Source organism: Perca fluviatilis, chromosome 24 (genome assembly GCF_010015445.1).
Source record: "Perca fluviatilis chromosome 24, GENO_Pfluv_1.0, whole genome shotgun sequence".
NCBI classification, from domain to species: Eukaryota; Metazoa; Chordata; class Actinopteri; order Perciformes; family Percidae; genus Perca; species Perca fluviatilis.
The window spans coordinates 12,632,757-12,659,010 of record NC_053135.1 but is presented as its reverse complement, the minus strand read 5'-3'; the positions used below and the strand labels follow the sequence as shown (position 1 = coordinate 12,659,010).

Genomic DNA, 26,254 nt, shown 5'->3' with positions numbered 1-26,254 from the left:
AAAAGGCCACAGCACCGTCTGTTCCTGCCACTTTTTTTTTTTTTTTTTTTTTTTTTTTTTTTTTTTTTTTTTTTTTTTTTTTTTTTTTTTTTCTCTCACACACACACACACACACACATCCTCTGTCTTTCTTCTTAGCACTTCCTTTTCCTGTTAATTTTTATCATCAGATTTTGTACTTAACCATGTGTTTATATTCAACAAACATACATTTCCTATTAGCAGGGACACGGGGCCTTTAATAGCCATTTGCAGTAAAACTTTGATGATGCATACAATGATACACGCAACACTCGTGTCTAATTAAATACAGTTCTTGATGTGTTAAGTCTGGGTCTTGCACTAAAAAGCACAACAATGGCAGGTGTGAGTAAACACACATGACAGATGATGTGTGAGTTGGTGGGTTGTGTCTCTGTGTATGCAAGTTAATTGTCTCAAGGAGTAAGACAAGCCTTCATACATCATTAATACAAACACGCACACATGTTTAGCAGGTTGCCACCTTATCCCAGGTGGCACACACACACTCATGCGCACACACACATTTAGCGCGTTTAACACCTTGTAAAAACCCCTGGTGACCCGGAAGAAATCGCAGACAGATGGAAGATGAGACCACAGGAGGACAAGGAGGAGGAGATAACATGAAGGGGGGAGGAAGACACACCTGTTATTAGCTTTTCTCCAGCCGGTCCATCAGATGGAAGTTGGGGTGGATGGAATGAAGGAGGAACGATGAGAATGATGGGGGGGGGGTTTGAGATCCTGGGAGAGAAAAAGAGAAATAGTCAGGCATTAATAATGGATGGCAGATCCTTAGAGACCATGTTCGGACATTAATAATGGATAAGACTCAGCTGGAGGGGGCAAGGAAACGCCTCGGCAGAATTTAAGAGGAACGACAAGAAAGTACTTGCATGATGCTCCTTTAGAATTTGGTCAGCTTTTTCATTTTCATTTCCTGAAACTCACATGAAACATTCTTACATGGGAATCCATATTTCTTTCACCACTCCTTTGCATTATTCTTGCTGTTGAATACACAAAGGCAACGTAGTTGGAGATATCACCTTCAGAGGAACCCTTCCACTGCCGGGCATTACGGTGAACAGACAAGTCCACGGGCTTAAAAAAAAATTGCCTAAACTTAAATCCATGATGAAATTTAAGATTTGTGTTATTATATCATGAGTGTTTTTCCTACCACAGCCATATTATATTACCCTCTATTTCCTGGAAAACATCTGACACCCACAGGAAGAAATGGAAGTCCCTGACAGGAAATAGTCCCTCAAAACAGAATTGCATTACATTTAGGGAAACAGCTAGGTTACACTTTACTTGAAGGTATCTACATAAGAGTGACATGACACTGTCTTGAACGTGTCATAAAGATTATGAACAGTCATAAACGTTCATGACATAACGTCTTCTTTTAGTAAATGTCGTTCGGTTTTTGTCAGGACAAGTTATGGTTAGGGGGGGTTAGGGTTCATGTGTCATGACAGTGTCATGTCTTCAAGACACTCTTATGTAGATACCTTCAAGTAAAGTGTTACCAAAGATTCTTGAAACGCACACTTTCTTGAAGCATTGTTGGAATTTCTATGTAACAATAACAAACTACAAAATACTGGTAAAAAAAAATGTAATGAAAATAGTTGGAGCATTTACTGCAAAATGGACAAAAAGGTTGTTTCAATATTAGATGATTCCGAAAAAAAAAAAAATTTATGCATAAAAAAAATAAAATTTGAAAATTAATTGTAAGATAATGAGGCCCATACAAACTCCCTGTGTGTGCACCCACACACACACACACACACACACACACACACACACACACACAACAAATTACAGATGCTTATACGCACATGCACACATTTATGCACACGTACAGAAAGATACACACACTAAAACACACAAATTAACACAGAGTTTGGTGTACTGCCAGTTATTGATGCCACAGAGTAGAGAAAGAGGGAGAGAGCACACACAGACACACACACACACACACAGACACACACACACAGACACACACACCCCATTACATTGTCCTACTCCCTCTCTTCCTCTATGTCTGTTACATCCTCTCATCCTTTTTTCACACACTTGCTCACTCTTTTCGTATCTACACACACACACACACACACACACACACACACACACACACACACACACACACACACACACACACACACACAGGCAAATGAGCAGCACACTTAAACTAAATGGGTGGCCTGATGGTGAATCACTGTCATTTAGCAACAAAGACCTCAGCTTGTTGTCCCTTCATCCACTTCTCCCTCTTCATCTGACACACACACACACACACACACACACACACACACACACACCCCCGATACACAGATCAACAGATGTATTCCGTATTCACATCTACTAATCTCACACACGTACATGCGCAAAAAACACACACCGTATGGGTGTATAATTACAGCGAGTGAAGCAGCGCTAAGGAATAATTACAGAGGCTGGTTGCTGTTGTTGTTGTTGTTGTTTCCAACAAATAAACCACCAGTACATAAATAAGATGGAGGGGTGAACAGCAGTCAAGCCATCTCTGTGATGACGCTGTAAAACAGCGCCATCTCCCATATCCGGGTGTGTCCTCTGTCCACTCTCTCGGTCTTTCGACTCTGTACGGACAGAGCTATGTGGAATGAAAAAAAAAAAAAAAAAATTAAAAAATAAGTGATTGAAAAAAAAAAGAAAAGGGGGGAAGTGGGGGGTGGGTAAAAAAAAGTTGGAAAAAAATTAAAAAAAAAAAAAACTAAAAAAAAAAAAAAAAAAACAAAAAATATTTTTAATTATTTTTTTTTTTTTTATAAAATAAAAAAAAAAAAAAAAAAAAAAAAAAAAAAAAAAAAAAAAAAAAAAAAAAAAACCCAAACAACCACAAGAAAAAAACAAAAAAAACCCCCCCCCCCCCCCCCCAAGAGGGGGGGGGGGGCGGGGGGGGGGGGGGGGGGGGGGAGGGGGGGGTTGAAATAGCGTCATTGTCAATGCTGTATATGAAATCCAATCAATACAGATTTTGTATTTGTGTGTGTGTTTTGCAGGTAGGGGAGGTGCGAGGTTGTGAGGGGTTATCCCACTGCGTCGGAGAGAAAGAGCAAAAAGAGAGGGAGGGAGCTCTCTTGCATGTAGGGAAAAAAAGAAGAGATGAAAAACGGACGATAAACGAGTGGCTTTGTTCTCCTGAAGGGCTGGGTTCACCGGCGGATGAAGAGCTAACTCTTACTGGGAAATCACAGCTTGGCGCAGGTCTCTGTCTTTCATTTGTTTGCATTCTCTCTCTTTATACCTGCTCCTAACACTCCGCTCATAGAGATTTTATCTCTTCGTCAACCGTTTGTTCTTTTTCTTGCTCCTTCGGTCTCTTTTTCCTATTGCTGCCTGTTTATTTCTGATTCATTCCTCCATTTCAACTTAAAAGTTTCAACTTGTGTTCACATCTCTGTCTGCCTATAGCTCCCTAGTATCCTGTGCATATGATGTATCTACTGTACTTTTCCCTTTAAACATGCTGCATATAGAAATATTGTTACCGTGAGTGCTTTGGAGGCTAATTTTGAAAATCCATGAAGAAACCGTTATACTTTGTGTGCCAACAGGTAGAATATAATCAGTTCCAAATGCAATATGAGAGAAACTCCAGAAATACCAACATCACTGTAGTGAGATTAGGGAATCAATTATGTTGACCCTGGTTTCATTTAACTATAACCATAACAAGATACAGTACTGGCCCTACAAAGCCAGACTGCAACTACATTTAGTCTTATTCAGGGATGCACCGATTCCACCTTTGTCTCTCTCAATTCAGATTTTAATAGCAAAACTCAGAGCTTCTACTGATCCAACAACTGGCATATAGTAATAAGTAAGGCAGTATTATGGAGCAGGGATGCTGTGTCACTCAACTTCACATGAAATCGGCAGCCTACCATGACTGAATGATAGCGATTGGCCTTATGCTGGAAAATATCCAAAAGCATTAAGAATCGATTCAGCTTAGTGAGATACATGGTATGTAGCTGATCAATCAGCAGACTATGTTTGGATGACGATGTGAAACTAGGTATCATAGATACAGGAAACTGGTTGAGGAGGAGTTTGACAGTGTTTCTAGAATATATATATTTAGTTCTTTCAGTAAGAGAAGACAAAACTGTTGGCTGGCTGTCAACATGTGACAATTAATTTGACATCGATGCAACACATATTTTGCATCCAAGTGATACATTTCCATGTGTTAACAGAAAAGTCGAAAGAAGCAATGGCTGTTTGTTGCTTTGCCCTTAAAAACCAGCTTCTACTCCACATATAAAGCTCCACCGTAGCTAATATAATAGCCTAACTATGGTATAATTATTAGCAATATTACGTTACAATTTTATGAAAGAAACTGTACCGCACAATCGAGAATGCAATTCAATGAAATCTAAAGGTATGGACACCATTGCACTGTGACATTACATATAGAAATAATTTCTTGGCAGTAAAATAAAATGTTGAAATTTAAAAAAATATATATATATACCGTAGTGATGATGTTGGCAATTATGTGATTGTTAGAGTCACGAGAGTCTTTCTTCTAGACATGTTTACTTCAGCTTGACTGAGCTTTACCATTTAATTACCCTGTTACTTTAGCTCATGTGTGTATGTCTGTTTGAGTATGTGTGTCTCTGTTGAATACCCTAACAACCTTATTACTTGCAATGTTTTTACCTTAAACTCCTTCTTTGGTTAAATTGGAGCATGGCTCAGCTTTAGATCAGCCCCAGGCGTTTCTTTACGTGCTCAGTTAAAGGGGCGGGAGGTAAAAACTCTAATTCAATTTCAATTAAAGGAGAAAAAAGAAGAGGAAGCTTTAATTGATTGTCGTTATGCCAGAGCGCACGCACATACACACACACACACACACACACACACACACACACACACACACAGATGTCCTACTTTCTCCTTGCTTGTTTCCAGTCGATGATTTTTGCAGTTTTCAGACTACCACTCTATTACATTTATGACATTAGATGAAATGTCTTAAGAAAACTGTAAATTACACATCATTATTTACTATATTGCTAAAAGTTGGCTGCAACCAAGAATGAACATCAGATTAAAAACTCAAAATACTAAAAGGGTAATTCATTTTAATCTTTTGTGATTTTTTTTTTATGAAATGAATCAAGTCAACAAACTCAGTTTGTTTAAGCTCCCTGTCCAGAGCTTATTCTAATGTGCCAAAGGCTATCATTATAATACCCCATGCAAATACGCCATCATTATTAAACTGAGCGTAGTTTGATCCCCAAAGTGATGGCTACTCCAAAACGTTCTGAAAGTCTGCCCTACGATGTCTGCCATCGCATTGTGTACAAAGTGACACGGGTCAATGAGTAGATGTTAAAAAATAAAAAGAGACACGCTTTTACCAAGTTTGTTTTTGCTCTTTTTTTTTTTTTTGTCTTTTTATCCTTTGTTTGTTTGCATTATTTGTGTTGGGATTTTTATTCGGCATCTCCTCGTCCCTTGTCGGGCCTTTTTTTTGGCTTGACTACAAGGCGTTAATGAAAGCATTTCAAGCAAACATGTTGATTTTTGTTTCCATGGGGATCCAGAAGGCCTGACAATGTCACAGAGGCTTCGGCCAACATACTGGTGGAAAACACTGCTGTCTTTTTCCCCTCTTTTAAGCACACTGTGACCCTCTATTTCTCCTCAACTCTTCATCTCCCGTTTCATCTTCTTTTCCACTCTAATACTTCTGTCTCTTTCTTTGTTAAGCTTTCATTATATTTCTTTGCATTTCTCTCGCTTTGCCCACTCCCTTCTGTGTCTTTGCCTTTACCATTTGTTTTCCCTTATCCATCTTTTTAAGCAGCCCTTCAGCTCTGTTTCTCTCTTTTTTTCTCTGCCACTTTTCTCTCTTTTCTCCTCTCCCGTTTCTGACCCTCTCTATTCTGCTCACTCCCTTTCTTCCCTTGTCGTCGTCTATGTGTGAAGAGCTGTGATAAATAAAGACAAACACAGCAGTATGTGTTTGTGTGTGTGTGTGTGTGTGTGTGTGTGCGTTTGAGAGACGGACGCCAGCTCTCTGATAGCATTGTTAGCCTCTCCACCTCTCCTCACTCCACTGCACATCCAGTTACAGGCTTTCTTCCCCCTCTCCATCCATCCAGGACCTGAGCCAGGAAGGCGGCTTCGGGGGCCAAGTCAGGCCAGGACGGAGGCTTCATTGTGGGCTTGCAAGGGGGCGTTCGTGGTGGAGTATGAGGACCAGGGATCCGGGCCAAGCCCCAGACCCAAGACCCTGATCTGGCTTGCCAGTCGGCCCACTAAAGGGCCTTTGTTGATGGGCACAACATCAGGGCAAGAGGGGAGGTGGAGGCTGGAGGTCTCAGCAGCGGTAATGGCAGTGGCTAGATTAAGACCTTCTCTTAGAATCAGCACAATGGAGGAGGTCTACAGCAGAGCTACACACGCGCACACGCAAGCGCACGCACATCCACACATGCCTCTATTCAGCTCTGTCCATGTCGCCCATCAGAGGCAGAAAAGCATGAATAAATACATGAGCAGTCTAGAGCTCCATAGGACTGATAAAAAGAAAGAAAAACACACATGAATTACAGGAACTGAAAGAAAGAATGGTAAATTGAAAAAAGGGAACAGATGAATAATTTTGATGGTTTTGTACTACAGTAATTGTGATGGGAAGGGGGAAAAAAGAAAAGGGAAAAGGAGGGTGATGAATTATGAAAAAACCCCAAGTCCCTGAGCACAGGAAATGGAATAATTAGGAAAAGTTAAAGAGCCAAGTTTGGAAATTAAAGGCAGAAATGAACTTTCACAGGCCAGGGAGCTATCGTGCAACAGTAGCAGATTTACTGAAGCACAGTTGACGGCAGAACGGGCTTGGTTGCGCCGTTTGCAAAGCAGCGAGCGGCCGTTATCAGATGCTGACGTATGAATCCAACATATGATTAGCAAATGTAAATCCCCACTGCTTACTGGCCTATAGGTAAGGTAGTCACCAAGGACATCCACAGATATGTTTAATCTTAAAGTGATGGTTCGGAATAATTTCACCCTAGGGTCCTTTGAACCATGACCTCGAGCCAAACAACCCCCCAGAAGCTTTTTTCACCTGGATCGAACATTGGGAGAGTTAGCGTTACCAGCTGATATCTTAGCGCAGGCGCTAATGGATCCAACTATGTATTTCGTAAGTTACCCCACTAATAATGCCCAAAATGATACCAAACTTCTACACTAGTACAAAGTACTATGTACTACAATGTACTCATAAAATGATTGAATGGAAAGTTTGTAAGTACACCAGCAGTTTATTTAAATAACACTTGCCTGTTGGCTTCTGCTCTCTGCTGCTATGCTACCGGCAGTAAGACGAGTGCTTAGGGACGTCTACAGATTACAACACCGAAAAGAGATACAACAAAAATATTTATCAATTTAACTTATTTTTTAAAAGTGCTGTAGTATAACTAGCAGGAGGCAAGTTATAATTGAGGTACGTTTGGAGACATTACCTTATTTAATCATTAAATTAATAAATATGTTTGATACAACAAACATATTTATTAATTTAATGATTGAATAAGGGAGAAGATAGAAGTTTGGTATCTTTTGGGACATTATTAGTGGGGTAACTTACGAAATACACAGTTGGATCCATTAGCCTGCGCTAAGATATCAGCTGATAACGCTAACTCTCCCAATGTTCGATCCAGGTGAAAAAAGCTTCTGGGGGGTTGTTTGGCTCGAGGTCGTGGTGCAATGGACCCTAGGGTGAAATTACTCCGAACCATCACTTTAAGGATTCACTGTGCCACATGTATGTTTAACATTAAAACCTGATTTATGAAATCATGCCAACAAGTATTAGGCTATTTTAATAGCTTAGTATTATATGCACTAAAAAGGTACTATATATATATATATGTATATATGTAGGTATAAAGGCTTTAGGCCGCCCCAAACGTTAAGTAGGCCCAGTTTATTATGCAACTTTTTTAACACAATATATGTATTAGGGGGTCCCTGCTCCATCTCTCTTCCAGCTTAGGGGTCCTTGGCTTATAAAACTGCAACTGAAAAAATTGAAGACCCCTGGACTAAAATACCAGATGTTATGTGTTTGCAGATGCAAAATGGTTTCATGTCAACATAATTTGTAGAAATTGCTGTTGCAAAGTATCCACTAAAACCACCTACTGCATCAATCTGGTTTGGTGATCAAGGTTTATTTTAGTTACGATGTCTAGTTTAAAGCAGTTTTCAGTCGGACCTCAAAGCAGTATCGAGCCATCTCACTGTCAACAGTATCCAGTCTAACTACTTTCCAACAATCCCCGAAAACGGTCGACAGTGTCCTGCGTGTGTCCAGCAATGTTGCAGCTGAAAAAAATCTCAACGTTGTTAGCAACACAAAACAATTCTGTTCACCGTCATTTTACTAGGGTGCAGGCAGAAACCTCAAAGATGGATATGTTAACACTTGGGAAAATGAAATTCTCTGCATGTTCCATGCATGCAAAAGTTGCCCCAAAACGCCCAATGCATCAAATGTGATGCAAGAAAAGATAACATAAACAAAATGATATGACAAAATGTTTTTTTGGGGGGGGGATTTTGTTAAAAGGTTTAATAAACGTCTCAGTTCCTAAAAATTTGAATTTTCTGGCTATTTTTTGATGTGTCAGGCTTTACAGGGTTAATACAACTACAGAGAAACATGAGAAAATAGGTTTGTCATAACTTTTGGATTTGAAGAGATGGAAAGTCATGTCATCCTTTAAACCATAACACTATATCTTCCAGAGATATAGTCAGACTTTGTCAGGCTAAAAGCCAACGGACCCACCTGTTCAGACAGAAAACACAACAGCTCAGTACCACTTTTTAAAGACTTTCAAGGCCAGTTTTGGTTTGTTTTGAATACTTGGCAGTCATGTTATTCTACCTATAACATCTACATTGGCTGATTATGACTGTAGGAGCCACATATTGTATGTTGTTTATGGTCTCATTTATATTATTTATTGATTATTATATTGTGCCCTTGTAGGTGGTGGGCGTTTTCAAGGCGGTTTGAGCAGAAGTGATAACATATTTGTTTGCTTCACCTGTTCACGTGGGTTTTTTGGGCTTTTGACATGAGAGGGAGTGAGCCTGAGAGCGAACGCTTTCTGTTGACCGCTGCACTAACGCACTTATTTCGACTCACAAAGTAACTTTACATTTGGTAACTGCAGTGCTAGTTGTATTTTACGTGTGGAGGAATAAATGCAATACAATCTCGAGTGCGTCACAGTGTGTTTATGCATCTCTGTGTTTAGTCCCTCGCGGCAGCACTTTGTTGGACTGCTTACAAGCCGCAACAATGACTATAATAATTGTGCAAAATGGATTTTTAAAAGTACACATCCGCTCCTGAGAACACTTATTTTTGAAGCACCAGGAACACTAATTCACACATCTGAGTTTTCCAGCACAAGGTGAGGACACAATTCCGGTATCCAGGTGAGGCACACACAAGTGTAATCAACTACTCAGAGATTCTTAAAAAAAGCATACATTAAATCAAAACATACTTGAATAAAATGAAGCACAATAAAATAGAGCCGGTGATTTTACAGAACTGCTTGCCAGTTTATCCAGAGCAAATACACACGTCAATGACCTCACCTAATAGGTTCACGCAATATGCAGTAATTTTCCATGTCTTTGTACACATATTTCAAGGCATTATGAGAGTTGCAGGAGAAAGAAAGGCCGAGAAAAGCAAGCAAATAGAGAAGACGATGTTTGTCAAAATGTATGCCCAGTGTGCTTTATTGAACTAACTAATGTCCATGTTTTTGGCCACAGAGGAGAGTAGAGGAGCCTAGATACCTGGTAATGTTTGCAATAAGACCTTTTTACCACCTCTTACCTCTTCACCTATACTATATGGTACTTCTGTAGTCAAAGTGTGTGTGTGTGTGTGTGTGTGTGTGTGTGTGTGTGTGTGTGTGTGTGTGTGTGTGTGTGTGTGTGTGTGTGTGTGTGTGTGTGTGTGTGTGTGTGTGTGTGTGCGTTTGCGTCACAGCTCTCAGAAAGGACCCTGGGACCCTCCTCGACAGTGAGAGCTTTTAGCTCTTCCTCGCTAATGTCCTGAATAATGGCATCTTGATGGAGAGAGAGTAGACGAAAAAGAAAAAGAGGACAAAAGAGAGAAAGGGGGAGAAAAAGAGACGGAGAGAAAAAGGATGAGAGAGCGAGGGGGAGAGATGGAGGAAAAAGACAGCAAGAGAAACCTCTTCACCCATCTGTCTCTACCTCCAGACCTCCATCAGTGGCAGGCCTATCATTATTCCCTCTCTCTGCCTTTCTATTTTCATTATTCCCTTTTTGTCTACTTTTTCGGCATGATGATGATCCAAAGGGATAAAACGCACATCTCAGTGTGTGTGCACATGTCTGTCAACATGTAAGGAGTCCTTATGTGGCGTGCCGACCTTTTAGCAAAGTGAACTTTTCACGACATTGAGCCAATATTGCCGTTTTTAGCAACATTACCTGGAGCCACTACACGAGTCCCTCCAGATGTAGCATCATTAATGGCTGCTAGATGTTGGCTCTACTGAAGTCCAGTTAGCTTTTTCCCTCCACACATATTTTGGATCTCAATATTTAATGTTGATCTTTCTAATGTGTCTAGGTGTGATTTTGAATGTTATACTATGTATATTACACACACAAAAAGTACATTTGTTTTCTCCTCCAACCTCAGCTTCAACCACACTTTTTTTTCTTTTTTTTACATAGATGTCAGACTTCAGTAGCTGATACAGATGCATTAACCCTAACCCTTTGTACCAACACAATTCTTCTTCAAGAGCTGTAGCGCTGACATCACTCATGCTATGTGCGTGTCTTCTTCAGTCTATGGTTGAAACAGAAAAGTGGAACTGGAATAGAACCGTTTAAGACTTGCAAGATAAAACTGAACCTGTGGTAAGACAGACAAGAACCAGCTGATGAGTAGAGGCTGATAGGGAGGCTTTGACTCATGTAAGATACTTGTCTCAAATGTCTGATTTAGTCACTCATGTTAAAATGCTACATGATGTATGTTTAGATAAACCCACTTTCTATTGTTTAAAGTCTGTTCTTTAAAAAGTGTTTTTTGGGTGAGAGTCCCACTGGTGTGTATATGAGACCATAGCACTGCAAAAATGTCAAAACAATGATGTGTAAACTAAGTACTGAAAGACTTTTACTGCTGAATAAATCCCAAGGATAGCCTGGAGTACACATGTACACGTTGATCCATAGAGACAGGTTTCCCACAAGTGAGAGAGTGTCAGCTGAACGTGAGGTGTGTTTGTGTGTGTTTGTTCGGATTGTCAGTTTGGCTCATTTGGTTAAATCCTGTGACACTAGCGACGAGTGGTTGATTAAAAACCTCACTGTTGATATTTGTAAGGTCACCTTGGGGCTAGGCGGTGTTCAGCTGCACTGAGTAAACTGTAGGGACAGTTCGGGGTGACTGGCCATGACCCACGCTTTCGCTTTCCGACACAGTTTCCACCTTCTCTTCTCTCACAGCACAGCTCAAAGCACACTGGCTTTGTGTGTGTGTGTGTGTGTGTGTGTGAGAGAGAGAGAGAGTTTGTGCGTACGTGTGTGTGTGTGTGTGTGTGTGTGTGGCATGACTCTCTCACTTATTCATTGAGTAACACACACACAAACACTAGTGGGGTTCATCGCCACATCGGGCAAATAAACACAGGGAGGTCAACGAGTTAAACATTAATACATTTCATTTCTGCCATGTCTGTGAAAACAGCTGCGACCAATATTTTCTATACTTCTCCATCAGGTTAAGTAAGTGGAAGCACAACTTTATGAGACAAGAATTACACTTTCTTTATTATTCTTTTTGTATCCTGCACTGGTTATCATGTAACTGTTAAGGAGCTCTTATTTGTATACTGTTTTAAATTTAGCAGCTGCCCTCCTACTCCTTTTGGCGTTTTTATTTTATTTATTTTTTCTGTAAATTGACATTATGTCCTTTTCCGTAACATTTTCAGCAGTAAAACTGTATCAAAAGCGAAATTGTCCCCTCCTCTTTTCCAGAGATTCTTCCATGCAGCGCACGCACACCACGCCCCCTCTTTTTTGGGCCTCACAGTCAGGAAACTGGGATTTTTATTTTTTTCTCCAAATACATTTCTATTTTTTTTTTTTTTTCATGAGCAGAGGCGAAACTTAATTGGACTTTTATTGTCTTCTCTAAACGTGCGCATTTTCTCCTCATCCAGCCGCGCGCTCAAGGAAATATCCACATGAATTTCCAAGTTAACAAACTACAAAATGGCATCACCCTGGGCGCCGTCGCTGAAATAGGTCACAGCTTTTAAAGCTCGTTGTTAAGTGTGTGTGTGTGTGTGTGTGTGTGTGTGTGTGTGTGTGTGTGTGGGGGGGGGGTGTTACAAAAGTTTGTGTGTTGCATTGTGGTGAAGTTGCCATGTCTGTAGCAAATAATTGGCAAGAGATCGTTACAGAAACTGGCCTGTTTGCCCCGGCATGCAAGGACACAACCTGTTTAGCACGGAGCACACATCTGTCTCCTCGGGGGAAATATATATATATATGTGTAAATATATATATGTATTTTTATTTCTGGGTTTTGATATTTATCTTTTCTACAAATTAAACCGCATGGCACAGCTGGGGAGTACGTCAAATAATTGTGCAACTTCATGTAAATGCCGATCATTCCCGTGCGTAATTAAGTTAAGAGGGGAGATGCTGGATAAGTGGCACTGCTCGTATGTTAGAGAGGGTGCGCTGATATTTCATATTGAATACTAATGGAGAAATTCCGTATCCATTCTGAACGATCTCGTTTGGATCAGGACGAACACGGTGCTTCAAGAAAATGGTTTTAACTCAATAACTTTTTATTTACAAATGTGCTTCATTTATAGCAGGACGCTATATATAGTTTTTTTTTTTTTTTCCATAAGGTGGCCCAGACAGACACGAAGCGCACTGACATACCTCTGCACGCAGTACCTAACACATTATGTACTTTAATCCAATGATCGAGTCTAATCTGATGGCTTTTAAAAAACATACCAAAAATGTCGACATCATATAGTTCCACTTTTCTCACACATTTCCTCGTTTTTTTATTTAGCTCCGAGAGGTTCCTGCAGAAGTAATCTGCCTCATTAACAGTTTAATATACATAAACATGTTTGTCATCTGTTTTAATCAAAGAGCCAGAATTTGACACCCTCTGCCCTGTTTGAACCGATATTTTTTTTCCTCGGTGTATTATTCTTTTTAACTTCCCTGAACGATTATTTTCTCTCTCTCTGTTCGCGTGATTTAGTTTTTTACTCATGTGTTGAGCGCGTGTGGATTTACACATTGATGCGTCCTACTCAGGACAAATCCGAAATAACTCTGCCTTTTTTTTTCTCTCTCTCTCTCTCTCTCTCTCTTCTACCTGCGCACTCATAGTAGAACCCGGTGAATCAGAGTCATCAGTGAGCCGTGATAGTGGAGGAACGTGTGTGTTAACTCAGCATAACAATGCAACCGACACACACACAACCCCCAACCCTTAAGAATTGTATTTAATTAGGCCAAACTTTAATTAAAAGCTCAGAGTAATTCATAGAATCTGTGACAAGGAATGCTTTTTTTTCTTCTTCTTCTTTGCGCTCCCTATTCTTTCAAACTCGGTGCAGGATTCACTGTTGAAACTTTAAGCAGCGTGTTTCTCAGAAGGCCTCAGCGTCTTTTTAAAAATTCGCCTCAACGTGGAAATATGGTAGCACGTGTTCCTGTGATTATGTTTTTATTTGCGCCTCTCGGTGTCTTTCTTTGGAAGGATGGACAGCGGTCTGGAGGGGTGCAAATGGAGAGACTCCTGCAGCTCGAAGCAAGCGTCCGCTCTGCCGAAGTGTCCTTGAGCAAAATACTGACACGCAATCAGCTCCAGGCGCTTGCCTGACATTTGATCTCTGGAGTAAAAAGGGGACTTCAGCGGTATCGGTTTATTTGTATGCGTTTTGGGGCAACTTTCTTTGATTGACAAGGAGCTCCGTCAAAGGCGCACGGTTGTTTCCAATTACGCACACCCATTTACAGCTGCATTAAGGCACAACATGTATTATTATTATTATTATTATTTTATTATTATTATTTTATTATTGTATTATATATAAATATATATATAGTTTCTGACTTACACAGGGTATCAGTGTAGAGGAATGGAAAGAAACAGATACATTCATACCCTGTGTTTATTAGAACACTTAATAAACATAGATGTGAGTGCATGCACTGCACCTGTACATGTCGTAACAGCAACATAAGAACATGCATACAATAAACCAATCGCTTAAAGTGGCTCTTCAATCATAAATTACATAAAAGTGTTTTTTTTTTTTATTAAATGAAACAAGCCGGGAAGTAAGTAAAATCTAGTGCTTTGATTTACTGATGATGTGTTTGTATCACAAAAAAAAAAAAATCATGCTTGAACAAAAATGGGGACAGCTAATGCCCTTGAAGTCCGGTTTAAGTTAAAATATACATTTCTTCTATTAAGACTGTTTGCAGCTTCTCCGCTAATTAGAAAGGTCGGTGAACCTGACTTTGAGTTTACCCTCCGCGCCACGCTCTGGCTCCTGTCTCCTCGCTCTCCCTCTCCGCTCTGGCTGCGCGCTGCTTTCGGAGGGCTCCTTATAAATAAAATCCACCGTCCCTGGTTCCTCTTCCTTATTGGTCAGGTGGAGTCGTTACCTCACTCCGGGGCCGGTGACGCAGCGTCTTCACGTATCCTTCATGTGCGTCTCTTCTTGTTTCTTATTGAGAGTCTTGCCCTCGGCCAGAGCGGAGAAAACTGGATTCGCAACGAGCCGAGAGTGCCGGACGGACCGGGCGCGCTCCATACTAAACACTTCCCATCCCGGGAGAAGAGCGGCGCACAAGAGCAGTCTCTCTCTCTCTCTCTCTCTCTCTCTCTTTCTCTCTCTCTCCCTCTCTTTCTGGGTCTCGCTCTCTCACTCTCTCTCTCACACACACACACACATACACACACACACACACACTTTCTCTATGAGTTTTTCCGTCTGTCTTTCTCGCTACCTCCCACACACACATACACACACACACACACACTCACGCCCGCGCGCACGCTCTGCATACGTCTCCACTTTGCCATAGTAAACTGAGCATTGATCTCAGCGACGAGTGCGGATCTGTCTCTTGTGTTCGCCCTTTCTTCGACGGACCGACTTGGAGAAACGCGAGAGAGAGAGAGAGAGAAGTAAGTCAAAACGCGTAGGCTATTATTTGTTCCCATGTTTATTGTCACTCGTGGGCTTATATATACTGTAGTGCATGTGTGTATGAGTGTGTGTAATTTGTCCATAACAGCACCGTGTTCGCACTAACTTATCTTCCACTGTTAGTTCACGAAGACGGTCCAGCCTCGGATCCAGACGGTTTGGTTATTTTTTTTTTGGGGGGGGGACTGTTTTCCGAAACTGTTTCTGCGCATATTGACTTTACGCGCGCCGGTCTCTAGACTGCATGTGGACGTTGCCGGCTGGATCAACGAGCCATGCGTGAACTCCCAATTTCTGAAGTTTGTTTTAAAATGAGAACGAGGTTGTGTCCCCTGTTCGTTGCCGTGCCTCCACTTGGATTGCCAGCCTGTTGGGGCATCGCAGAGTTCAATTCGCTTGGATTTGCGCACCTGTCTTTGCTTTCTGATTCCGTGGTTTGTGTATGAGCTGCTGATTGACAAGTGACTCAATACCGAAATTAAGTTTTAAAAATCCCACTCCTTCTATTCTTTTTTTTTCTTCTTCTTCTTAAATTAAAGCAAACGAGGAACTCGTGACAGTCGACGAGAGACAAAATGTCCCTGCCTTTAAATCAAACGAATGTCTTTCAACAATTTAAGTCAACTTTGATTTGATTCATCTTTAATGCAGCGTTCGCCATTGTTTCCAGAGAGCTAATACTTAAATGTCGCTAAAACAAGTGGGGTTATTTATTTCTTATGGCACAGCTCTTCGCTTCTTTAATACAACTTTATAGGCTGAATAACGAAAGAATAAACTGCCCGTTTGGATGCGTGTGTCAGCCGACTTCTCCTGTTGCAGCAGAGGTGCCGCTGTCGTGTCAACATCATCGCGTACTAATTGTTGTTTGGACTATGGCAAACATCTCTCTATATTTGCCGTCCATAACGCCGCGCGTAAAAGTAACAGCTTGCGTTTTCGGTCAGACTCTGGGCAGCGGTGCTCTCCGCTCAGAGCGCAGACACACACACACACACACACAAACACACACACACACAAGTAATGATCCACTTCACACGCAAGCTTAGCGGACTACGTCCTTTGGTTCCTCTTAGAGATGCAGAAGGAAGTAAAAGGTGCGAAAATTATGACCATCCCCTATTACAAAAAGTTACATTTCCAAAAGTCATTTTGAAGTCATTTTAAGATTAACAAAAAAAAAAAAAAAGTATTTATAAAAGGCTGAAAGACCTCGATGAAGTCTTCAAGCAACAAGATGGTTAAAGTGACTCCACATCATTCTTCCAACAAATTAATTCATTTAGCCGTGAGCCACCAGCCGCTTGTAAATGGAAATAAGCATTTACAGTTATTCGTCAGTTACTTCCCATTTCAGTTCTCAATTGCAGAGCAAGTTATTCCTGCTCTTCAAATTCAGATTAAAACAAAAGTTTCTGTTTTGGTACAGAAACCGCACGCGCCTCACACACACACACACACACACACACACACACACACACACACACACACACACACACACACACACACACACACACACACACACACACACACACACACACACACACACACTCTCACATCTCCTTTCAGTGCTCACCTTTAAACATTTTTTGGAACATGTCTATTTAAACATCTTGTATTGCTGCTTGGTCTTTTATGATTATTTCTGAGTCAAACTTTGATTGGTGTGTGGTAATACAGTATGTGTCCAGAAAAGGCGATGGATGCGTTTTCCTAATGCAGACAGGAAACATTCGCCGTTTTTGCACTGATGCACCCTCAGTTTGACCTCAGACACACATTTGAAAAAAAAAAAAGTTTTCCAGCTCTTTGGACCCCCTAATCTAAACTGTTTGTCTCTCACTCTCTCAACCTCCCCTCTGTCTGTGTGTGTATATGTGTGTGTGTGTCTGTGTGTGTGTGTGTGTGTGCGCGCGCGCACCCTCTGCCCAGAGTAATGCTAAGGAACCAATCAGGCAAACAGATAGTGTGTGTAAGCATGCACTGTATGTGGGAATGTGTGTATCTGGGTCAGCGCCGGGCACTGTGCTGAGGGGCTGAGTGTGTTTTCCCTGAACACCTCTCGTCTACAACACTGAAACTGGGAGTCCCATTCAGACTAACCCTTCTCCCCTGCTTGGAAACTATTTCATTTGGTCGCGGCCCTGCAGGTGAAGAAAGGGAAGGTGGAAAGGGGAAAAAGGGAGGGGAAAAGGCGGGGGGGGGGGGTGTGTACACACAGGAGCAGACATTTACCTCCACCATTCACCTGGTTCAAAATAGCCGAGGCTTATTTTTGGTGACAGTTTTTGAATTCTTTTCATTTTACTCCATTTGATATGATCCCTAAATTAGGATCCTGCACTTTCTGGAGATTTTTCGCAAGTATCTCATGTGTCGCAAATGAATCCAGTTCTATTTGGTAGTTTTTGGATAGGGATGAAGCAAGCTCTTTAACGTTTCCAACAGCTCGGATAGTTTAAGGGGTTTCCAGAGCATCGACGGCGAAACTTAACCTTTCGAGCAGTGCTTTCCCCACCACTATAGGTGTACCTCTCTACACTCGCTGTGTAATAGATAAGATATATATTCACTCATGACAGGAAAAGAAACCCTACCTTTGAATGGGCAGAGAATTTGTTAAAACCCCAAGTGGCAGCATTTATGAGAATGTAACTTTGCACGTCTAAATAAAATACCTAAAGTTCAATAAAATCCCAATGCACTGCTCTTAGAAATGTTAGTATCTATATCTTTCAAATTATGTGAAGAAGTAAAACAACAAAACTACTTTTTTTTTTTTTATTCTTGAGTGTGGAGTGAAATCCCTCTGACAATACGAGAGAGCCTTTCCATTCTTTCACAGCTCCTCACAAGATGCAGAAATCAAGGTTACCCCTCAGGGGATGAGGAGGAAATGGGAAATGATTTTTGGTTATTACAGGCAGGTGTTACTTCTCTGTGGAAATATCTCCTTGAACTATTTTAGAGAGAGATTTTTTTTTTCTCTCTCTTACAGTGGTTCCCTTGGCTTTTGGTCTAGAAATGCACTATGAGTAATTTTGAATTATATAAAATAAAAGTGGCCGCCCCCATTTGTTTCTGTCAGGTGTGTTGTTGTCGAGTTGCTGGAAATTCTAGCGATAGTTTACAGGCGGTGATTTTTATGTGTTAATTAATGTCGACTCTGATAGTTCAAAAGGTAAAAGATGAGATTTCTTTTTGGAAAGAAAACAGGCACATTAATACCCATCTAATGGTTTTTTTAAACTGTGGAGAATTTATTCTATGAAAAAAAAAACAAAACCTGACATTGTTATTAAAAGCCACAAAACACCGAAGACCAAGTCAACTGATTTTAGGCAAACAATTTTGAAGTTTTCGCTAGTATATTTTACAATTCAAACTATATATTCTTAACAGCTCATTCTGTGCGGACCAGCTTACAGTTTCAAAAGTAAGAGTTGTTAAATATTGCTACAAATTTCAATGATTGCGCTTCTCTCTGACTGAAATTTGATCACTTAATGCACAATCTTGCCAAATGATAAAGTTCTTATTTTGGGAATGTAAACTTTAATACGATCTAAATGCCACTTTCCAGGTAATATAAAAAGGTTGAAATCCTAGCAATTAGTGTTTATTTGTGTTTGTCGTTGACCAGGTGACTCTTCTCATCCGGCGCGTCTGTGAGGACCCCCCTGGTCATGTCCGCTTAGCTCCCCTGCGTGATGCCTGATCATGACAGCGCCACCCTCCTAACCAGACAGACCAAGCGCAGACGTGTCGACATCGGGGTGAAAAGGACTGTGGCTAGTGCGTTATTCAGCCGCGCCAGGGAGACCCTGCTTGAAAGCATGAACCAATCACGCGGCTCCGATCAGGACGGAGAATGCTCGCTGGTCGGTCACGGCCACGGCGGTGCCAGCGGCGACGGGGAGAAGTCGAATGTTTTGAGGAAATTGCTCAAGAGGGCCAACTCGTACGAAGACGCCATGATGCCTTTCCCTGGTGCTACCATCATCTCTCAGCTGCTGAAGAATAACATGGGGAAGAATGGAGGGAGTGACTCAGGCTTCCAGGTATACACAAACACACACACACACATACACACACACAACACACACACACACACACACACACACACACACACACACACACACACACACACACACACACACACACAGGAGGTGGTGAAATGTCAATTAATCCAATTAACCAAACAAACAAGCCACTGTCTGACTATCCTCAATCAATGATCCATGAAATCATGGCTTTTATTGGTTAACTCAGTCCTCCTATCCTCCATCACAGGGGAGTGGAGCTCTGTCCAGTGGAGGCTCGGAGGTCCACGCCGAGGACGCCTGCAGCAACTCCTCCCGCGACAGCCCGTCTGACTGCCTCTCTCCCGGGCCTCCTCTTCCCCCTCCACCTTCTTCCTCCTCCTTTGGGCGACCGGTGCCTCCTTCAAGCCTCAACTCCCACGCTCCCTCTCAGCCCCTCTCCCTCTCCACCTTCGACTTGGACAGGCTGTCGGACGAGCACCTCCGCGCCAAGCGCGCCCGCGTGGAGAACATCATCCGCGGCATGAGCCACTCGCCGCTGGTCCGGCCCAACGGCGACCACGGCCAAGAAAGCAACCGCGAAAACGAGACTTGCAGCAACAACAGCAGCAGCGGCGGCAGCAACGACCGGCGAGGAGACGGCAACAGTCACGGCGCCAGCGGCCACGACCACAGCCGGAGCGACGGCCCTTCTTCCCTCCTGAGCTCTCCGGGCTCGCGGGGCGGCGTGGGCGGCGAGGTTTATAGGGAGAATAAAAGAAAGCAGCGCCTGCCGCAGCAGCAGCACAGCTTCACGCAGCTGGTGTGTTCCAGGCAGGAGCAGAGACAGGAAGAGAGACGGCAGCTGAAACTGCAACTGGAGGACATGCAGGTTGGTAGAATGAAGCCATTAAGCGCAGGCGCTTTGGGGGGACATTTGCCACTAAAATACATCACAAATACCACCCTCCCCTACCTTTTATATACAGGGTTTTTTTTTTCAATTTTAAATGGGAGTTGATGACAGTTGATGCTTTAATTGAAGTCTCGAGCTGTCTAATTCATTTTCATTTTGTCTATTTAGCAACATGCGGTACTATAAAAACAATACGAGCCCAGGATTTCCGGATCTAAAAGAAGGCCAGCTTTTCAAAGTGGCACAGATTCAAGGAATGCACGCTATCCTATTCCTTAAATCTGTTTCTAGACAGAAGAGCGAAACAAAAATGGTGCGACAAACAGCTTAAAAAAATGGTCTCGGTCTACCGAATGGGTTATGTATAATCTAAGGCGTACTTTACTATTTTCATTTCTCCTGTAGTATATGTATGGTAAGAGGTGACCTTTAGGTTCAGGAGACATCTTCTTCACCATTCCCTATCCCCTTTCTCAGAAACAGCTGCGTCAACTCCAGGAGAAGTTCTACCAGATCTACGACTCCGAGACGGAGGAAGAGGAAGAGCACGGCGAGAGCAGAGAGGCCGACCGAGGTGGAGAAAGAGAGGAGGACGGTAACTTGTCAGAGGACAGCATCCGCTCCGATGGCCTGGAGGACAGGTACAGAGACAGAGGGCGGCGTAGCAACGACGACCTGTCTGAACTGGACCCAGGCCTGTTTCTGGACCGGGCCCGGGCCCTCCTCCGAGAACAGGCCCTGATAGACGGAGAAATGGAGGAGGATGAGGAGAGGAACGTAGATAGGGTGATTAAGAGGAGAGGAGGAGTGGCAGGAGGAGGTAGGCAGCTTGCAGAGACGCTGAAGCAGGAGCTGAACTGCGCCGTGTCGCAGGTCGTCGACACCGTCGTCAAGGGCTTCTCCTCGCCCAAGCCGGCCGTCGGCCACCATCATGGCTGCCACGGCGGCACACCGGCTGCACCCTCCTCTTCTTCCAACTCGTCCTCTTCCTGTCCTCCACCGTATGGGCCCCTCCCCTCTCTCACCCCGGACACCCGCTTCGGTGGTGGCGCGCTGGCCCTCAGTATGAACGGCGACGGCAGTCCGACCCCGAGCTACCACTCCTCCAACCAGAGGCTGCACTGCTTCGCCGACGTAATCGTCCCGAGCCCGCTGGACTCATTCGGCGGGTTGAGCGGCAGGCTGAGCGGTTTGCCGACGTCCAGCGACCAGACTGAGGCACTGCCACTGGTGGTGCGCAAGAGCGGCGGAGGGGGCGGAGGAGAGAACGCTAACGCCTCTCTTCCTCCTCCTCCTCCTCCTCCTCCTCCTCACCATCCCTCGCTCCACCCCTCTCCCCTCACGGCCTCGCTCGGGTTTAGCCCTCCATCCTTTCGCCACCCGTTCCCTCTTCCCCTTATGGGTTACCCCTTCCAGAGCCCCCTTTCACACGGGGGTGGCGCTGGCTACCCTCCGGGGCCCAAGGACCTTCATCGGTCCTCCCCCGATTCTATGGACATGACCCGGGAAACTGTCAGCCTCAGAACCAAAATGGCATCCCTCGGAGGAGGCCATCTCAGTCACCACCACCACCACCACCACCACCACAGGCAGAGCTCACCGGGCCAACATGGGCCAGAGGGCCTGTCCCTGTCCCTCATAAAGTCTGAGTGTGGAGACCTGCAAGACATGGCCGACATATCGCCCTACTCAGGCAGCACCGTATCCTTATTAGTGTACCTATGTATTTATGTGTGTGTGTGTGTGTGTGTGTGTGTGTGTGTGTGTGTGTGTGTGTGTGTGTGTGTGTGTGTGTGTGTGTGTGTGTGTGTGTGTGTGTGTGTGTGTCTTCTTGCATTTGCAAATGCTTTAAACCATCAAAATGACAGTAATCTTCGCCATATCAAGTTTTTAGTCTTGGGTTAGGTTTGGGGTTAAGTTGAGTTTGAGTTAAGATTAGAATAGAGATTTGTTAAACTTACCTTCATTAATACTAACTGCAAGAAAAGTGTACTTAAGATGAGTAGGCAATACACGCTATTAGAGCTGAACGATATAACCTAAAATATACAGTATATCATGATACATTTTTACATCCGTTGTGATGATACCACTCTTGATACCACATTTGGAAATAGCTTAAATCGACAATGATTTTATTTCGCTGCTCTAACAAGTCACATTTTTAACGCAGTCAGACACACGGAGACATCTCAGAGGAGGCTGCGGCAGCAGGCAGTAGCCAAAGAAAGTCTTTAATGTCAATTAATCTGCATTAATTGATTCCTGGTCCAACCCTCTTGTTTCCTCGCTGAGTGGGGAAGATGAAACGGGCTGCGGTGGGTCTTGCAAGAGGGGGAAGATTAAACAGGTCGCACGCTGCTCTCTCAAGCTCTTTTAAGTCTTTGCAGCAGGTTGTGGTGTTTAAAGGTGATGAGAAAGGCTAGTGAGCTCCCTCTTCGACACGCACAAAAAACACACACACACACACGCACACACTTTCTGAGACACTCTTGTGCTGTTAGGTTCTCTTTCATCACAAAGACTTTGTACATAAACGCTCAAAGCAAATCATATTTCACTGTGTTTTGTGAGTGTGTGGGTGTGGGGTAAGACCTTGTTCATAGGAGCTCAAAGCTAATCATATTTCAAAGAGCATGGGAGAGGAACAGGTGAATGCTGGGCCTTATTGATGGAAGCTTTCTAAATGTGTGTGTTTTGGGGTTTGCGTGTGTGTGTGTGTGTGTGTGTGTGTGTGTGTGTGTGTGTGTGTGTGTGTGTGTGTGTGTGTGTGTGTGTGTGTGTGTGTGGGCACACATAAGGAACAAGTGTAATATGTAAAATGTCCACATTGGTTTCCTGTTCAGTTTTTAGCTAGGTGTCTCCCTCCCTGTCAATGTCGATCTCTCCTACTCGCTTTCATTTTTTTGGCCTTCACTCACAGTTGCTCAGCTCGGCAGCTGTGTGTCTTTTGCTACCTTTTACAGTGCATACACACACACACACACACACACACACACACACACACACACACACACGCACACTCCCTTTCATGGTGTGTGCATGCAGACATGTGTTTACAGGTAGCTGTTTATCTTTTCGTGCCTAACCTTTCATATTAAGAGGGCTTCTCCCGGCTACTACGAATACACACGCTTTTTGGCTCACACTTGCACACAAAACAGGCACACGTGCACGCACACGTGCACGCAGCTTGAAGAACAAAGTAAAAAAAATAAAAACAAGACTTTGAACCTGACAAATAGGAACTCCTTGCAGCTGTGATGAGGACGTGATCACAGTATCGTCTTCAAAGCCAATTTAGATGTTGCTTTAATTCAATTATTTAAAAAAAAAAATCATTTTTGACACGTCTCTTGATCCTACGAAGCCGTTTCATTCCAAAATGCTTTTCCATTCATTTAGAAGACGAAAAAGTCTTTGAAATTGGACATTAGTATTTCAAAGATATTGACCACCCTTCTACTCACCCTTTTATATTTTGTAAGTAAAACACATTTTAATAGAAATCCTTCAGCAGGAGTTATGCATTAAGAAATGTATTTTTCCACTATGAATTCAGTTGATTTATGTATTCATAGTATTATATAACTAGCTAGGCTTGAAATGAGAAAATTGAGTTATTTAAGTTATTCATCAAACCGATGTGAGAATTTTCTGCTTTTCTCAAATTTCTTACACTGTAAATGGAATATTTGTAGCATTTGGACTGTTGGCCTGAGAAAACTAATAGTTTAAAGTGATCAACTTGGGTTCTGGAAGATTGTGATAGGCTTTTATTTGACTATTTTGGGACATTTTATGGACTAAATGCTGACTTAATTAATTGAAAAGATGATCGCTTTGCACCCTTGATTGTTGTAACTGCATTTGTGTGATCAGTGTAACGTAGATCAGCAAATGATATTTTGAATCATACGGAAGCTTATTGGAATGATTTAGGTCGCACAATTATCGATTACTATTTTACTGCCAAATTCATTGTGCAAAAACACATTCAGACACACCAGACACACAGACTAATAATACATTGTACAATCCAAACACTCCAAAGCATTCTTGGCACCAAGAATGGCATTAAGTGTAGCTTAAGCTCTTAAGAACGTATCAACCTTTATTGGTATTTTCGCTCATTTCACATAAACCTTGTTGTTTTCTGTCCTGCTACTTTGTGCTCCCTCAATTTGAAAGTGATCCTTTGAAAAAGGCAGAAATTGTACGCAATTTGTTGGATCTTCTCTTCGTTCTCACTCTAGTCTATGTTCTTGTTTTGTCTCTTTCTCTGCCTTTAGTTTAGGAAGCGCATTCCTTGTTCGATTCACGTGGTAGGGAGGAAATAGTGACGGCATCGGGGGTGAATTAAAGGCTTCAAGAGAACCTGGCAGTTAGGCTGAGGTCTGTTGCATCGATGGTAGTGTACCTGAGAGGCACTCGCACACACCCACACAAACAGTCACACACGTTCTCTCTCTCAGGTCTGTTTATCTTTAATCCTTTGAACAGAGCTGAGCAGATGTCCCCCATTCATTTATGAATTTATCCCCCCCTCCCACTCCACCCCCATTCACACACAAACACACACACACACACACACATACACACACACACACCTGGCAGCAAGGTCACGTTACAGCTGATACAGTGAGCCCTACACAAAACACACACTCGCAGACACATTCACAGATGTGCATCAGGGTGAACACAACACACACACACACACACACACACACACCATGAGGAAAGGAGGAGGAAATTGCATTGTTTATTCACCGACTCACTTTAGCTACTATTACACACAAACACGCGCAAGTCATAAGCTTTTTGTCATTATGATATTGCTTCAAACTGTTTACTCTGAGTCATGTTTGTGTGTTTTGGTGTGCATTTGTTCGCGTTTGTGTGCTTTAGTTTGTGTGTGCGCGCATCCGCGGAAAACAAGACAGGCTGGCGAAAAGTGAACACAGTGTTTTTCTCTGCCGTGAACACACAGATAGTGACAGGTTGGGATGAATGTTAACGAGGTGACGGTGTTGTTGTCCGGTGACCTGACGTACCTGCTGCTAAATGAATGATGGATGGCGATACGGCTCACCTCTCGCTTCAGTTATCGAGGCAAAGTGTTCTGTTGTGGTATCATGGTAATTCGGGAGTCAGGTTGCTTCTTTTTTTTTTGTGTCGTAATCAGATGTGTTGATTGCTTTTTCATTTCTTTCAGATTCTACTTTTTGTCAGGACATGTATGGGAAAAAAAAAAACAGTAAACAAACTAATGTCACAGCTGCATACTGGCAGACCCCACCCGAGTCCCACCAGCTAATAGGCACAGTTGCACTTTCTTGAATTCCTTGTAGATAATCAATTTGAACTTAAAGGTCCAATGGCATGAACATTTCACTTTATGAGGTTTTTTAACATTAATATGAGTTCCCCCAGCCTGCCTATGGTTCCCCAGTGGCTAGAAATGGTGATAGGTGTAAACCGAGCCCTGGGTATCCTGCTCTGCCTTTGAGAAAATGAAAGCTCAGATGGGCCGATCTGGAATCTTCTCCTTATGAGGTCATAAGGAGCAAGGTTACCTCCCCTTTCTCTGCTTTGCCCACCCAGAGAATTTGGCCCACCCATGAGAGAGAGACATCATGGCTTTCAAACGAGTAAAGTGGCAGTTGGTCAAGGCCAATGGCACATCCTAAGGAAATCTCATTGTGGGACTGGCTCTAGTGGCTGTAATTCTGCACCAAGGCTGAATTTCAGGAAAGAGACTTCAGATACAGTATTAGGGGACCACTAAGGTCTATATAAAAGAGACTTCAGATACAGTATTAGGGGACCACTAAGGTCTATTAAAGAGCTTCGATACAGTATTAGGGACCACTAAGTTATATAAAAGACTTCAGATACAGTAT

General features: G+C 42.7%; 1 protein-coding gene and 1 long non-coding RNA gene across 5 annotated transcripts in view; one reads left to right on the top strand and one right to left on the bottom strand.

The window, feature by feature from the left end:
• Positions 1-533: 533 nt before the first annotated feature.
• The window catches only part of LOC120554062, a 132,575-nt gene continuing 106,854 nt past the window's right edge, over positions 534-26,254 (bottom strand). The window contains exon 5 of the long non-coding RNA XR_005638301.1: positions 534-768. This is a non-coding gene — a long non-coding RNA (uncharacterized LOC120554062). The remainder of the gene's footprint in view (positions 769-26,254) is intronic.
• LOC120554061 (prospero homeobox protein 1-like) overlaps positions 14,654-26,254 on the top strand; it is a 42,114-nt gene continuing 30,513 nt past the window's right edge. For 2 of the 4 annotated variants that reach the window (XM_039792660.1, XM_039792658.1), the window contains exons 1-4: positions 14,654-15,391; positions 19,057-19,474; positions 19,707-20,327; positions 20,829-22,052. In XM_039792660.1, the coding sequence (XP_039648594.1) occupies positions 19,124-19,474; positions 19,707-20,327; positions 20,829-22,052 (2,196 nt within the window). In that variant the 5' untranslated portion in view covers positions 14,654-15,391; positions 19,057-19,123. Of the gene's footprint in view, positions 15,392-16,037; positions 16,511-19,056; positions 19,475-19,706; positions 20,328-20,828; positions 22,053-26,254 lie in introns of those variants that run through there. The other 2 variants (XM_039792661.1, XM_039792659.1) reach the window with 2 other exon arrangements.